Genomic DNA, 15,700 nt, shown 5'->3' with positions numbered 1-15,700 from the left:
ATAAAAAAGAATCCCATATCTTAATAATAATAATAATAAATAAATAACATGATTTATTAACACACATTATCAAACATAGGCTACACATTCAACAACATATTTAACAAACCCAAAAGCAATTCATCAGTAATTCCTCAATGTGTAAAATTCAAACAACTGATAGATAGATAGATAGATAGATAGATAGATAGATAGATAGATAGATAGATAGATAGATAGATAGATAGATAGATAGATAGATAGATAGATAGATAGATAGATAGATATGGTGTCAATAAAGTTAACTGTGTTACCATTAACGTGTTGAATTTGCATTTGAGCAAAATATTTTTTCCTGTTTGTTATTCTATTTTTATTCTAATTGTATTATTATTTATGAAACTCTCTACAAACATAAATGGATAATATGATATCATGAAAATGATTCATGCAGGGAATTAAAACGAATGTGTAGTGTCTATTTTTGGCAATCAGGAGTAGGTCCGTTATCTGTTTGATCTGTCTCACGTTGGCTAGTTTAGACAAACGCGTCTCTTTTAGAAATAGATCGAAGTTCATAGCACGTGTGTAATGCGTAAGGTTGTGCTGTTGCATGTGAAGTTTGTGGCTGTGGTTAAAAACCTAGCAAGTCGCCTACGAAGGCAGCATCCTTTGGTGTCTGGAATCCGCCTGTCGTGTCCTATTTTTTACAGTCTATGGTCGTGTCCAAAATTTGCGAAGGGAAGCAGCCAATTAGATTTGAGACGCAACCCATGTGTGTCTTTCGGTGTAGTAGCAAACGAATTCTCGCATAATATACGCTCTTTCACACTCTGAATCTGAAAAGTGTTGTTTTTGCCGTACGTTTAATGTTGAAACGCGGTAGTGTTGGTGTATTAAACACATATTGATTCTCATAAGGTGTTCATTTCTTTGAAGCATTGTGGCGGGGGCAACTGAGAGGACGAACATGTCCGGGAAGAGTTTTCGCGTTAGCGACGGGGACTGGATCTGTCCCGATAAAAAGTAAGACTTGATGCATAGTGGTTTATTAAAAAGCCTAATGATGAATATGTTTGCAGTTCTTTAAAGCCAAAACTTGTGCGAAATCAATGTTGGACGAGAGAAGCCCACATGCTACTGTTAGCATAGCTTCTGTTAGCTTTAGCGCGCGTTTGTAGTGTGTGAATGGGCCTGTAAACGCCATTAAAAGCGTAATTTCACAATTTAAATGGTAAACTCATTTCTTTCCTCTGAAACACTGGTAATCAAATGCTTTTTAGCGTTGCACACTCAAAATGATTTGGTAAACATGAACAATTAGCTAGTCAGATGTGTGCGCAAGTCTGCTTAACTTACTAACTGCCATTATATCGTCTTCATTAGAAAATGCAGTGCCATTGGGCTAATTAACTTTTAAATAAAATAAATAAATCTATTTATCTGTGTGCACCACTGGAGCGTCTCACCATTGTTTGAAAGTGTCAGTGAGGTAGCCTGTTCATTGTGTATATGAATGTTGATTGGTGTTTATAATGACCTAACCAGTTTTATCTTTGTAACATCTAAGGTGTGGAAATGTCAACTTTGCTAGAAGAACGAGCTGTAACAGATGTGGCAGGGGTAAGTGAATTATACTACCTTGTGTATAGTCATTACGTTTTGTATTTAGATGTGTGTCATACAGGGAGTATCAATACATTGTGTTTTAATGCTTTTAAGATCTTTCCTAATGCCTGGCTCACACTACAGGAGTTTTAAAATCCTAACCGATTTTGAAATCTGTTTGCAGCACACACTTAAGGAGAATCTTTGCAGATTTTCTTCCCTCAAATCTTAAACATGCTCACACTACAAGATTTGAAAATCGCGGCGCACCACACACACTACAAAATGTTATTAAGATTATCCTTACCCTACCCCGCCTCACGTGATCTCACGCAGCAGATCTGAAGCAGAAAAGCATGTAAACACAATATCTGTCCTTCATACAGTGCCGTCGCCAGACGGGGGCATATGCATGGGAGGGCACAATTATTAGCCTACAGTACGTATATTTATAATAATAATATACTCTATTCGCGAAGCACGTAATCATCATGTTAAACATAACCAACAGCAATATGACCAGGTAGCCTATAGCCTACACCACATTACATAGAAGCAATGTTATGAATATCCGTAAAACACTTGACTATACAACATATTAGATGTAACACCAGAAGCATCTCTCAAACATTGCATTTTAAAGCAGTCAACATGGGATATGCATTGCCATGATACACGCACGCACGCACATACACACGCACAGAGACTTTGAACCTACCGGTACTTTGATTTAGAGCTTAGATCGGGCCCAAAAAATCAAGCCCGACCCTACCCGAGCACGTTGTGTCCGAGCCCGGCCCGGCCCGACACATTAGATGTAATTATGAGCCCGAGCCCGATTTAAACCCGACCATTTTGGCGTTATAACCAGGGGCGGCGCCAGATAATTTTTTAACGCAAGTGCTGAGGGGGTGCTAGATATATTATAGCCTATAGCCTACTATTACAAAAATTGTCCGCTTAATATTTAATATTCAATTATTTTAATTGTCACAATTAAAGTAGCCTATTAATTTTATTAAATTGACCAAGCAGAACATTCAGCATTCAATCAAATATTCTTAAAGATTTATTATTATTTGGCTAATGTTATTTCAACATAATATCTCATTATTTCGACATATGTGTGCGTGCCACAAGCAAGATTTTTTAATCCGTTGACGTGTGCATTGATTTTTATTAATAAACTAGTGTTTCCTGTCAGTGTCGACTGCAAAGATGAAGTTGACGATCGCCATCTCCGTAGTGAACGCGCCTATAGAGAGAAATGCACATCATGGATTATATAATCAGAGTAGTCTATTTCTTTTCGTTTTGAATTGTTTCGTTTAAAGAAATTTCAAGCTTTCTTTAGATGTATTTCTCATGTCTGTGAGGCATACACTGAGTTTCGGTTAATTTATGATGAGATGCCCTCCAGTTCACGTGCAATGCAAGTGACACGGATAATTGTGCGTGCATTTATTAATTATTATCTTAATGAATAATGCAACAATGATGAATCAGGTAAACTGCGTTGTTTGTTTCTTCAGAATGGAATGGATCGCAAATGGATCCTTTATATTTTTAATGTTTTAATGATAAAGAATGCGACATTAATGCAACACAAAATTAGCAACTATGATAATATAAAATTAAAATTAAAGTAATTTTTTTCACCATGACAGCCCTACTTGTTTCTTGGCTATTTTGACAGCACTGACGTAATACAGTCTTGCTCATCCCGATTTAAAATCTTAAATATCAAACATGTTTGATATGATCGGGGCGAGCCCGATTTGTGTGAGAGCAGATCGGGAGGTGCAAGATTAGATCTGTGAACGCCTCACATTACCAGATAATCTGCGCCGAACATCGGAACCGATCGAGGTCCTCGACAAGATTTTTTCTCAGATTCTCGGGAGGGGTAAATCGGGCATAAATCGGCCTAAAACTCCTGTAGTGTGAGCCAGGCATAAAGGGGTAGTTCACCCAAAAATTGTGTCACCCTCATGTTGTTCCACATCCATAAGACTTCTGTTCATCTTTGAAACACAAATTAACTTATTTTTAAGGAAATTGGAGAGATTTTTGTTCCTACATTTAAAGTCTATTCAGCTTAAACTCTGACGGTTCAACGAATTCATTAAGAGATTGCAAAAGGAATCCAAATTCAATGTGTATCTGGTTTACTAAAAGTCTTAAAGGAATAGTTCACTTAACAATAAAAATTCTGTCATCATTTACTCACCCTCAAGTTATTTCAAACCTGTATGAATTTCTTTCTTCTGCTGAAAACAAAGGAAGATATTTTGAAGAATGTCGATATCCAAACAGTTGATAGGCCCCATTGACTTCCATAGTTTTTTTTCCTACTATGTAAGTCAATGGGGCCCATCAACTGTCTGGTTACCGACATTCTTCAAAATATCTTCTTTTGTGTTCAGCAGAAGGAAGAAATTCATACAGGTTTAAAAAAACATGAGGGTGTGTTAACGATGACAGAATTTTCATTTTTAAAATGAACTATTCCTTTAATAAAATTTCTTTGTCATTCATTTTTCGTTTATCTCCTTATAAACGTTGTGAATTCTCAGAGTTTGGGGTGAATAGACTTTTTAATGGAGGGACGAATCTCTTTGATTTCATTAAACATGTCTTAATTTGTGTTTCGAAAATGAATGAAAGACTTGATTCGACATAAGTGAGTAACAGAATTTTCACTTTTGAGTGAACTATCCCTTTAACATGATTAGTCTAAACTAATTAGTCAATGCTCTTTAAACAGAAAAGACAACTGAAGCAAAGATGATGAAAGCAGGGGGGACAGAGATTGGAAAGACCCTCGCTGAGAAGAGCAGAGGTCTCTTCAGTGCAAACGACTGGCAGTGCAAAACGTGGGTGTTGCTATAAAATTATACTTCCAATGTGTATATAAGGGCCCTTTCACACCTACCTTGTTTGGTCCGGACTTTCGGACTTTTCAGTTTGGTCCGAATCAAAATTACAGGTGTGAAACCTCCCCCGTACCACGGTCCGAACCAAACAGACGAAATTTGGTCCGACGAAAAGAGGTGGTCTCGGTCCGGATCAAACTGTTCAAAGGTTTGGTTCGTTTCTAGTGTGAAAGCATTTTCTGTATGGTTCGGACTTTCGGACCATTTACAGGAAGTTCCGGTGGTTCCCGCGTAGCATAAACAACTGAAGAAGAATATTTATGTGCAGATCTGTCAGTCCTGCCCACAGAGTTTCTTCCAGCTGATTCGCGCGCGCGCACACGCACACATTTGTCCTGCGTCCTGCCGGCGATGATAAAATGTTTGCACAACGAGGACGTTCATTTGGCGAATTTGAACTAGCGTCGAGTATAGTTGGTGCTGGAGGGAGTAATGCCGTAATAATAACAGTATAGTGGCAACGATAATATGCGTCTGTTCATTCATTCTTGTCAAAGTTACCCGTCGAATTGACAACACGCTGACGTCAGACGCACGTCCGTTTACAAACCAATCAATGTCAATATGCATCCATGTAGATGTTGACGACAGGACGCAAGTACGTCATGAAAAGTTCTTTAGTGCGCTCGCATAATTGCAATGTGAAACCAAACCAAAACTAACCAAATGTATACAATGTATCAAAACATGAACTTTGGTTCGGACCTTGGTGCGGACTTTCAGGTGTGAAAGGGCCCTTAGATGTGATAGTAAAGTAAACCATTGCTTCCAACTCCTTCATATTTTACTTCTCATTTGAACCACACACTGTTCACTGAAGGTGTGGATGGGCAGTTCTAGTCCTGAAAGGCCGTTGTTTTGCGGACTTAGCCTCAATCAAACTAAATCAAACACTCCTGTGAAATTCAAACCAAATGCTGCCTTCAAGTGCACCTTGGAAACTCGTACTTCCGAGTCGAGCGTCATTCATTCAATTTGGAAACAACATGGAAATAGCCTAAACAAAATAATTATATTCTGGACAATAAACCCAAATAACTGTATCTGAGTTTAAAATAAAAATATTCATTTTTTGTCACTTAATTATTCATGGCATCACAACAAAAATGTTGTTACATAAAGCATACTGTGAAAGTTTAGTGATTAACTTTAAACCATTATTTGCTACAGACTTGCTTTCAGCTCACTGGTCTCTATATATAGATTACAGATGTATATATTTTACGTTATAGATCAGTGTTTCTGCCATATGCTCATAAAAGTCACAAAGACCCTGTTTACACCTGGTATTAAGATGCATTTTGGTCAATCAGATCACAAGTGGACGACTCTAGATACAGGTGTAAAAGTAGACGAACTTTCATAGTGTAAACACTCACGTGATCAAATGCGTTTGAACAGCCTCAAAAGACCTCCTTCTCTCTGCCTACTGACCTAATGTGTAAACATTATGGGAAGTGCGCTAACCAGAGGGGATTTAAACTTTAGTCCTATTTGCACTGGATTAGTATTATCTGGGGACCTCGTGTGATTTAGAAATTACTCACCCACATCTGAATTTCGTGTGGCGCATTCGCACAGGATAAGCAAAGCCTGTGATTTTACTCGAATTTACTGACTTATCCCCCCGGATGTGATGTCAATAGGCTATTGCTTGGAAATGTCTTGTCGTTATAGGTCTAGCTTTATGATGTATCATAAACAGAATAATGTTCATGTCATCCATCTCCATCTAATCATTCTTTTTGTTTTTGCTCTTCTGATGATTTTCAGCCTTCTCTTTCTGCAAATTGTATAGTTGTGGTGTAGGTATAGCGATATGACCCAGCACCCAAAATACTATCAAAACACCGAGGCTCCATTCTTTGTGAAAGATGGATAAAAAGGCGCACAGGAAACAAAAACCTTGAAAAAATGATATACGACCCCGCCAAATTACAGACATGGCCGATTCACACGGGATTAAGATCACAGAAAACCTCCGCAATTATTACGAATGACTAGAGGTCACCAGGTAATACTAATCCACTGCGAATAGGGCTTAAGTCGGCTGAAGACCCAAGTTTGGTTTGAAGATGGAAAATGAACCAAGCACAATGTTCTCTCACCATTCCTGATTTCTTACACACACACTCACAGCGTTCAGCTCGGTCTTGTGGCTTTCAGAACAGAAACTAAAGGATCGCTACTTGTGATCCGATTGACCAAAACGCATCTTAATACCAGGTGTAAACAGGGCCAAAGTCTTCAGTATTATTTGAAAATCACTGGCAGGTGTGTTTGATTTGGCATGGAGCTAAACTCTGCAGGACAGTGGCCCTCCAGGACCAGAAATTGCTGGTTTATATTCCCAAATCCAACCCATATTGGACTATAAGCTATTTGTGAATTGCTAATTCACCAGTTATTAATTTCTAAACTTGTTCTTGTTTGTTTAAATCTAGGTGTGGCAATGTAAACTGGGCCAGAAGATCAGAGTGCAACATGTGTAACACTCCTAAATATGCCAAACTGGAGGAAAGGACAGGTATGCTCTGTCTGTTCAAAATAGAATGCTAGTGTAATTTTTTGCATACTGACGGAATTTTTTTGCCATCATTTTTGGTTAATGCCATATGCTTGATGCACGTCTCTTAACAGGATACGGTGGAGGATTCAACGAGAGAGAGAACTTGGTCTACAATGAGCGAGAGGAGTCTGATGGCGAGTACGATGAGGTCAGTAGGGATTTTTATTTTTCAGTCTACAGAGATGAGTCGTTCTTGTTATTAATTAAGAACAGATTTATGTAATTTTTTGTCATTTAATTATTTTAGTTTGGGCGCATAAAAAAGAAGTATCGTGGGAAAAGTAAGAAGGACACCGAAAAGAAAGAGGAACCAAAAAAAGAAGATAAAAAAGATGATGGTGACGATGATGAGGAAGACGAAGATGAAGGAGATCTTTCAAAATACAAACTTGATGTAAGTGATTTATTTTCTGCAGTTCTGTGTTAGTGGTCTTATACTTTTATTTGCTTTTTGAAGCAAATTTGATTAGCTATATTGACCACACTATCAGTTTATTTACTTGTAAAAGTACTGCAGTCATACAGATAGGATTTTAATAACAAATTGTAATAGGGTGCAGTGTGAACACAGATATATGAAACTACTGTCACAGTTTTTGATGTGCTTTTAATTTTTACACTATTAGGATGATGATGATGATGATGAAGAAGAAGATGCAGATTTGTCCAAGTACGATTTGGATGCTAGTGACGAGAAGAAAGGGAGTCCCTCGGGCTCCTCGCGCTCATCTTCTCGCTCGTCCAGTTCAAGTTCCCGGTCTAGGTCCAGGTAAAAGGGTACAGGTCAAGGGTAACTCCAGGCAAATGTCAGTATCAGCTCAAATCTTTATTCAAATCTTATCGTATTAATCTGTTTTAATGTTTAATTTTTCTTTTTCTTTCCTTTTTGCTTCCTTTTAGTATTTGTAAAAAATATATTTTGTCTTTTTCAACTGCATTTTTGATTCTGACATGATAAATATATAAAACTTGATGCTATTTGACGAAAACAATCATGTAAATTCAATGCTCTACAATTTTAAGTAATTCATGCCATTAACACAACTTGAAAAGGGTTTAAAGATTAAACAAAATGTCTTTATGCACAAAAAGACCTTTTATGCAAACCTCTATTATGATTAAGTAGATATTTTGTCTGAAAAATGTCAAAGCTGATCTTTCCTTTTTTAAACACTTGTCATTTGATAGTGAATGTTCTTGGGTTTTCATCAGAATATCTTTAACTTTCAGAAAAATTGGAAATTTGTGGTGTGTTTTTGTTGATGCCCGTGTTTTGCAGATCCCGGTCCAGGAGCTCATCCAGTTCCCGATCTCGATCTCGCTCTCGCTCCAGGTCCAAATCCAGGTGAATGAGGTCACATGCACTCTCCAGGAGAGAGAGTGTGTGTATGAATAGCCAGTGGCTATAGTGAACTTAAACAGAAGTCGACTTTTGATCTCTGTTAATAAGATGAGGGAGCTGTGGGGAGCAGTGAAATGTAGCTTCATTAATTTTTGCACAGGATTTTTTTTACTTTTTGTTCAATTTATCTGATTACACTGTGACATCTGACAGGCAATTAGAGCTTCAAGTTGTTCTGAAACTCTTGATGGGTTCTGCTTTGTTCTTTTGAAAAGTTCAGCTGGTCAGACCTTCAGCTTTGGTCTTTTTCAGAAGTTGTAGTATTTACTGTAGTATTTAGAGGGCTGTGGATGGATGTTTTCCTCCCATTTCAGTCTCTTTGGTAGTGTTATTATAGTAATCTGTATAGCAATATTTGTTGACCTCATGTGAATGCTTATTTATCCCCTTTGAAAGATCCAGCTCCAGATCAGGAAAGGGCTCTGCTTCCTCAAAGAAGAGGTCTCGTTCCCCTTCATCATCGCCTGAGGGAGGTCAGAAGAGGAGTCGTTCCAGGTCCTCCTCTGGTGGCCGCAAAAAAAGACGCTCACGATCGCACTCGTCTGAAAGGTTTGGTGTAACACATGGTGTCCTGGATACCAGGCGTCCTTCTGCATTATACACAGGGCTCAGTGCTAATACAGTACATGATTGAAACGAATGTGTTTTTCTCTGTACAAAACTTTATTCTTTGTTTTGATATCAAGAGCCAAATCACTTAATCAGTCATGGTCCTTCTCCTTGTCTCTTTCTTTCTGTCTCTCTTTAGGCGCAGAGACTCATCTGGATCGTCCCACTCTGGCTCAAGCTCAAAACAGAAATGATTAACAAAAGAAACAAATCTTTCTAAAACTGCATGTTGTTTTTTCCTACTCCAGTTTTGTTTTGTTTTTTTGTGCTATTGCAACTACCCAACTGTTTGAGTTCACATTGATTTCCATGAAAAAAAAGAAAGAAACACTTGCGCACGTTCACATAACCTCTTCTCAAAAAAATTCTGGGGTTTTTTTTGTTTTGTTTTTTTACATCTAGCCAAATCTTTCAACAGCATAACTCAAAAGTGTAAAGTCTATAGCGTAAGTGGGTTTACAGAGAAACAAGTCTGTGACTGTATAAATGGCACATATCTCCTGGACATCAAATTATGTAAATTTATATGGCAGAAGTAGTTTTATCCATCCATTGTCAGACATTACTGCAGTCCAAATAACCAGTTTATTAACAAAAAATTTGTTGATTTAAAAAAAGATGCTCATCAGATGCTGGTTTTGTAGATCTTTTGTGATGTAAAACACTTCAAGAAATATTGATGGTTTAAACATTATTGAATCATGTCAGCAATGCCAGCATCTGAAAGTTAAAAAGTGATTTTCCTCTGAGGCATAACATTGCCTTGTCTATTGTGTGCGTTAAAGGTAAGTATGTTTTTTATACTTGTAGAGATTTATTTTCTTCTGGTGAGACAGATGAAATGCAAAATTTGTTTGTCCTTTTTTTTTTTTTTTTTTTTTGTCTTAATTTTGAGATTCATCACTTGTAGAATTGAGAAACGTTTTAAAGTGCACAAACTCAAATTACTTGTATCGTAAATTACTGGTTATGTTTTTTCTTCCGTGGTAAAATCTAATTTGGAACATGTAATCTGAAATATTCAACCATCCCCACCCCTTCTGACATGAAATATGAAAATGTTTTACTGTTCATTAACATGATTTGACAGTGTAATCAACATGAATAAACACTTGTTAATCTGAATCTCTTGTTTGCACTGTTTTTGTCTTTCCACGTTTATTGTATTGGGAGATGTGATGAGAATTTTTCTCTCCCCATATGTCTGCCTCCCCCTTATTTAACTCACAGAGGCATAGGCTACCACGCTGCTACTTGTGGGAAATTTTAGTGATGTTTGTGAAATTACACATTAATTTAAGTTTTTCGCTTTATGTCCTTGTCTATTTTATAGAATTTTTTTATTATGAGTTTGTATGAATTATTGTTAACGATCAAAATACACCTACACTGCGGTTTGCGCATTATAACGACGAGTTGCTGAGAATCGTTTCTCGTGCGCTAGATGGCACTTGTTGCGTTCAAACGCATCTGTGAGCTGATGGTACAGGGAATCATTATCGAATTAAACATTCAACAGTGAGTTTTTATTCCCGTTTAGAGATTTGCCTATCACCAAAGTTAATTGTATTTTTTTTTTTTTTTTTTTTTTTGAAAAAATTGAGCGATCGTTAAACCTAAAATCTCCTTGAGAAATTTCAAAGAAGTTCACCCACTGAAAGTTTGTGTAGGCTGATTCACATTCTCGCTACAAACGCTTGTTTAACTATATTTGTTTGTTTTTTTTAATTCCTTCGGTCATATAGAAACGAATGTGTTCCCGCGGCTTTGGTTGAGAGCCAAATTTACTCTTTTCTGGCACACTCCGTCACCGAACAGCAGAAAAAAATCTTACTGAATTCGCATTTGGAACTGGAACACGTGTAGCTTATATAGTGTATATATATATTAAAACAGTATTGTTGAAGTACATATATTCTTTGTGGAACTTGCACTTCTGTTGTCTTTTTCAGCATATTTTACATTTCCATAAGGGTCCCGCCTCTGTGTTTATAGCGCGCGCTCGGACAGCAGAGCGCACAAAGTGAGACGGACTTCACTGAGCGCTCTACCTGTTTCAAAGGGCTACTGTGGCCATGAACACGCTCCCTGAAAAAGGATGACATCCAAATGTCAGTCTTCAGATGTCTTGCCACAAAACCTGACTGCTGGAACCATGACGTGGGAGAAGAACGTCTCCAAATCTTCGCAGGACAGAACGGGCAACGGCGCCAGCTGTGGCTCAGTGTCCGTGTTTTTCCCCATCGTTATGATGATCACTGGAATGGTCGGAAACTCTCTCGCTATGCTGCTAGTTTCTAGTGCATACAGAAAAAAGGAAAACAAAAGGAAGAAATCCTTTTTGCTTTGCATCGGCTCGTTGGCGTTAACTGATCTTTTCGGCCAACTGCTTACAAGTCCGATTGTCATTTCAGTGTACAGAGCAGATCTGAAATGGAAACGCGTGGACCCATCGGGAACTCTATGCGCCTTCTTCGGGGTGTGCATGACCACTTTTGGCTTGTGTCCTCTCTTTTTAGCCAGTGCCATGGCCATTGAAAGGGCCTTGGCCATCACTGCTCCTCACTGGTACTCACATTACATGAAAACCAGTGTGACCAAGCAGGTTCTGGTCATCATTTGGTGTCTAGTTTTGATCTTTGCCTTGTTGCCCATTGCTGGGGTTGGCCAGTACACTTTACAGTGGCCAGGCTCTTGGTGCTTCATAAGTACAGGTGACAAGGACATAACGGGAAATACGTTTTTTGCCACGACCTTTGCGGTATTGGGGATATTTTCTTTACTGGTTACTTTGTCTTGTAATGTTATGACCATTCGTGCATTGGTTACACGTTGCAAAACGAAGCCAAGCTCGACCCAGTCGTCCAAGCAATGGGAAAGGTTAACAACAGAGACTGTTATTCAGTTGATGGGCATTATGTGTGTCCTGTTGACTTGCTGGTCACCTCTACTGGTATGTATCATATCAGCCTTTGCCAGACACACTTACTGTAGATATCAGATGAAAGCTTGCAGTGTCATTCCTGCTCGAACTTTAATGTACCCTGCAACAAAAAGCCTCAATTGATATAGGATAAAACAGAATATATGAATTTCTAGGGTGAACTCCATAGGTATTTACTAGTACTGTACATGTTCACTGTAAATATATATATATATATATGATCAATAAGTTATGACTTAAACATCAAGACAGCAAAAAAAATTTACAATGTTGGAGGGCTATACTTGTTACCAGTATGTTTTTTAGCAATCATTTGAGATTAGTTACTGTTTACCCTGTGATTTCTATCCAAAAAGAGTTGCTGTTATGATTTTACATTCTGCAAAAATGTCAGTTTTTCCCAGTTATGTAATTTCATAACTAGGCCCACACAAAATATGCAAATTCATTTTTTGTAGAATGGGTTGAATGTGTTATGGCCAATAGTAATAAATTGCAGATATTTAAATTCAATACAATTTTGCCTAAATATTTTTTTAAATAACACCCAACACTAATTAGCCATTTTAACAAGACATCACAATGTTATTATTTACAGTATTTTGAGATCTAATAAAAATTCCATTTAGCAATGTAATTAAAGTGTTTTTAAATATTAATTAAGTGAGCGTTATTTGACGCCAAAGGTAATTTAAATGTAAAATTAGGGGAATCAGATTACTGCACAATTAAATATCCAATTTCAGTCAATACATATCCAATATCAACTGATAGCGTTTATTATTTAAAAAATGACAAATATCCATAAAACAGCATTTCCTGGAACTAAGAGTACTGAACATTTCTAAATAAACAGATATTAAATTCTAAATTCTAAAATATTTAATGAACAAACCTGCAGGGCATACAGAATTACAGATATCTGCTGAGCAGTCTTTGGAAGTCTATAAGCACAAATTAATTTTTTAATCATTCATATAATATGCCCATTTTGGTGTGTCTCCTCCCATTCTGCAGATCCTTATGTTGAAGATGATCTCGACCCACACATCCTCCCATCAGTGCAGTTCTGCTGCTATATCTCTCTTACCCCAGGACTTACAGATGGACTGTAATTTCTTTCTCACAGCCATACGTCTGGCCTCGCTCAATCAGATTCTAGATCCGTGGGTTTACCTTCTCCTGAGAGAGATTCTCCTGAGGAAGTTCTGCCAGGTGGCCAGCGCAGTGTCCAAGTGCTCACTGGATGCGCAGAAGGAAACCCAGAGTCCTCTAGATGCCCTAAATAAAAAGGCCATTCAGAATGATAATGTTCACAAACAGTCCCTGAACATGGAGAACAGTAACTTGAATGGGGGCCAAGAGGAACAGTGACAGTTGTGCAAAAACTGAATAGGAATAAAACAAGGAATAAAATGACAAAGGGTAATACCCCATGATCAGAAAAATTATGATGTGGAAACTTTCTGTGAATTGGTGCACTGATGTAGGTTGATGTCTTCAGCATTCTACCACGCAAACCCATCACTTTTTTGTGTCACTGTCACAGCCAACACATTTATTTTGTCTCTCAGTGACCTTTGAAGTGAAACAAAATGGCAAGACCTTAAAATAATGACATATGCAGGGTTCCCACTGACATGAAAATATCATGCAAGGTAAAACAAAAAAAATACACAAGTTAAGATGAATTTTTTTTTAGTGGTGCATTAACATTTATGTTCAGCTCGTAATTATTTCATAGAAATTTTTTTTTTTTAAATAAAAACAATGGAAACAATTTGTTAAAAAGATCTGGGGATCCTGCATACAACAGCAATATTGGCAAATTAGATTTAGTTTGCCAGCTCCCATGGAGACTGTTTATTTTCAGTACATTTTATTCACATGCCAAGTGCAAGAAAAAAAAATGAAGGAATATTTCTTGACGCTAATTTATGATATGTTATGTAACATTTCAGAGGTGTTTAATTTGCAGTAAAGTGCTGAATGGTCTGAAGTGCTGAAGTATTTTCACTCATTTTAAAGCCTCTTACAAACACTCGAAACTTTTAATTTGTTTTATTTTGTGCATTTCTCAATGCCAAGCTGGCAGAGCTCTTTTTGAGGTTGATAGCCATAAACGTGGATTTGTTTAATTGAATTCCATGCTTGAATTTTTCAGTTGGATTCCTGAGTGAAGTTATAATGCGAATGGCTCTAATTCAATAGTGTGCTGAGATGCTTCTGGCCTTAGAACAGCTTCTTTTCAGTGTTAATTTTAATAGCCAGTGCCTCAAGGTGCTGCATCTTTTATGCGCAATATTCTTGATAACATCCGTTGTGATCATAACCAAAAGCCTTTAAAATTCAAATGGAAAGCAATTTCAACATATGATGCTGAGTCATTCATGGAAATAGCTTTTTATACCAGTCGTAAAGAGGCCATTAAAGCTTTGTTCTTTCCATATTTTGCATCCTTTAAGTGGTACGTTATGTAACATTTGAGGTAGGTTGACTTTGTGAAAGATATTGAATGAGCAGTTTCATATTACACTTGGCTGATAAGATGGCACGCAGTAATTTTTGTTTGTGGAATTTTAATTGAACATGCATACATTATTGACAAAGATGATTGAAGCTGTTCTTCTAATTGGGCCCTTCAGTTACATCTGTAACCATGCATCATACTGAGTGTGACTGAACATCATCTTAGCATATTATATATTTTCACTGTTGGTTATTGTTATAGAGAGGACCCATGAATCATTAGTTATGCTAAACAGCAGATTATATTCATGGCACATGCAAATACATGTGTGATGTATTAAACAATATTAGAAGTAAAAAGGGCAAATTTTAAGCTTTTATTCAAAGAATAATTACGATGTGTAATTTGTTAAGGGAAAATATTGTCAAAAGAATTCTCCCAGTTTTTATAAAGCTCTGCCTTTGCCTCAAATTCTTTGAAACCAGCTTAAATCTCCAGGACACTGAAAATGTTTGCAGTTATGATTTTACACCCTATATAGATCAAAAGAAAACGAGCTAGGAAGATGCCAAAGCAGTATGGGAAAAGGGAGAGGAAATGTAATTGATTTCATAGACCTCTGACCTCTATAAAATACATCAATGTGAAGAGGTGGCATGACCAGAAAATACATTTGGAAGATTGCAAGAAATTATAGTATTTTGTTTCCACCAAAAAGAGCTTTTGGCAAATCCATATAATAACCTTGTGTGAAAACCCTGATCTCTGATTGCTCTGGAAATGTTATGGTATTTGCAGGAGTCAATATTTGTCAATGGGAGATGGAATACTTTTTGTAAATGGATTTAACATGTGACATATGCTCTCAGGCAGTGATTACAGAGTAAAATTAATGAATCTGACATGGGACTTAATTAATAGTGAAATGAACGTGCACTGCACTGTCAGACACGATTAACTTGCCGTTGTGCACTTGGGTAGCTGCTGAATGGGGAAATGGAAAATAGTATGACATAATTATATACATAAATTAAAAGTCCAAATGCAGGTCTGCGATCAGCTCGCTTGTGCATTGAGCTGATAGACAAGGTCTGGCTTGTGACCATTCAGTGCTTTCTGCGTATGAATGTAACTGTTTCCTATAGATTCTTATCATATCCAACATCAAAGCTGTACAGAATAT

The 15,700-nt window shown here is 37.3% G+C and overlaps 2 protein-coding genes across 2 annotated transcripts; both read left to right on the top strand.

Annotated features, from left to right (window-relative positions):
• Positions 1-519: 519 nt before the first annotated feature.
• On the top strand, positions 520-10,228 carry zranb2 (zinc finger, RAN-binding domain containing 2). Its single transcript, XM_084129475.1, has 10 exons — positions 520-1,005; positions 1,550-1,602; positions 4,355-4,463; positions 6,968-7,050; positions 7,164-7,240; positions 7,340-7,486; positions 7,719-7,861; positions 8,372-8,437; positions 8,891-9,043; positions 9,243-10,228. The coding sequence occupies exons 1-10, from the start codon at positions 950-952 to the stop codon at positions 9,295-9,297; spliced, it is 942 nt and encodes a 313-aa protein (XP_083985601.1). The 5' UTR covers positions 520-949; the 3' UTR covers positions 9,298-10,228.
• A 195-nt stretch (positions 10,229-10,423) lies between these two features.
• ptger3 (prostaglandin E receptor 3 (subtype EP3)) lies at positions 10,424-14,046 on the top strand. Its single transcript, XM_084129474.1, has 2 exons — positions 10,424-12,056; positions 13,065-14,046. The coding sequence occupies exons 1-2, from the start codon at positions 11,202-11,204 to the stop codon at positions 13,419-13,421; spliced, it is 1,212 nt and encodes a 403-aa protein (XP_083985600.1). The 5' UTR covers positions 10,424-11,201; the 3' UTR covers positions 13,422-14,046.
• Positions 14,047-15,700: the final 1,654 nt, after the last annotated feature.

This window comes from Abramis brama (assembly GCF_963993115.1).
Source record: "Abramis brama genome assembly, chromosome: 11".
NCBI lineage: Eukaryota > Metazoa > Chordata > Actinopteri > Cypriniformes > Leuciscidae > Abramis > Abramis brama.
This window is presented reverse-complemented; position numbering and strand designations above follow the sequence as displayed.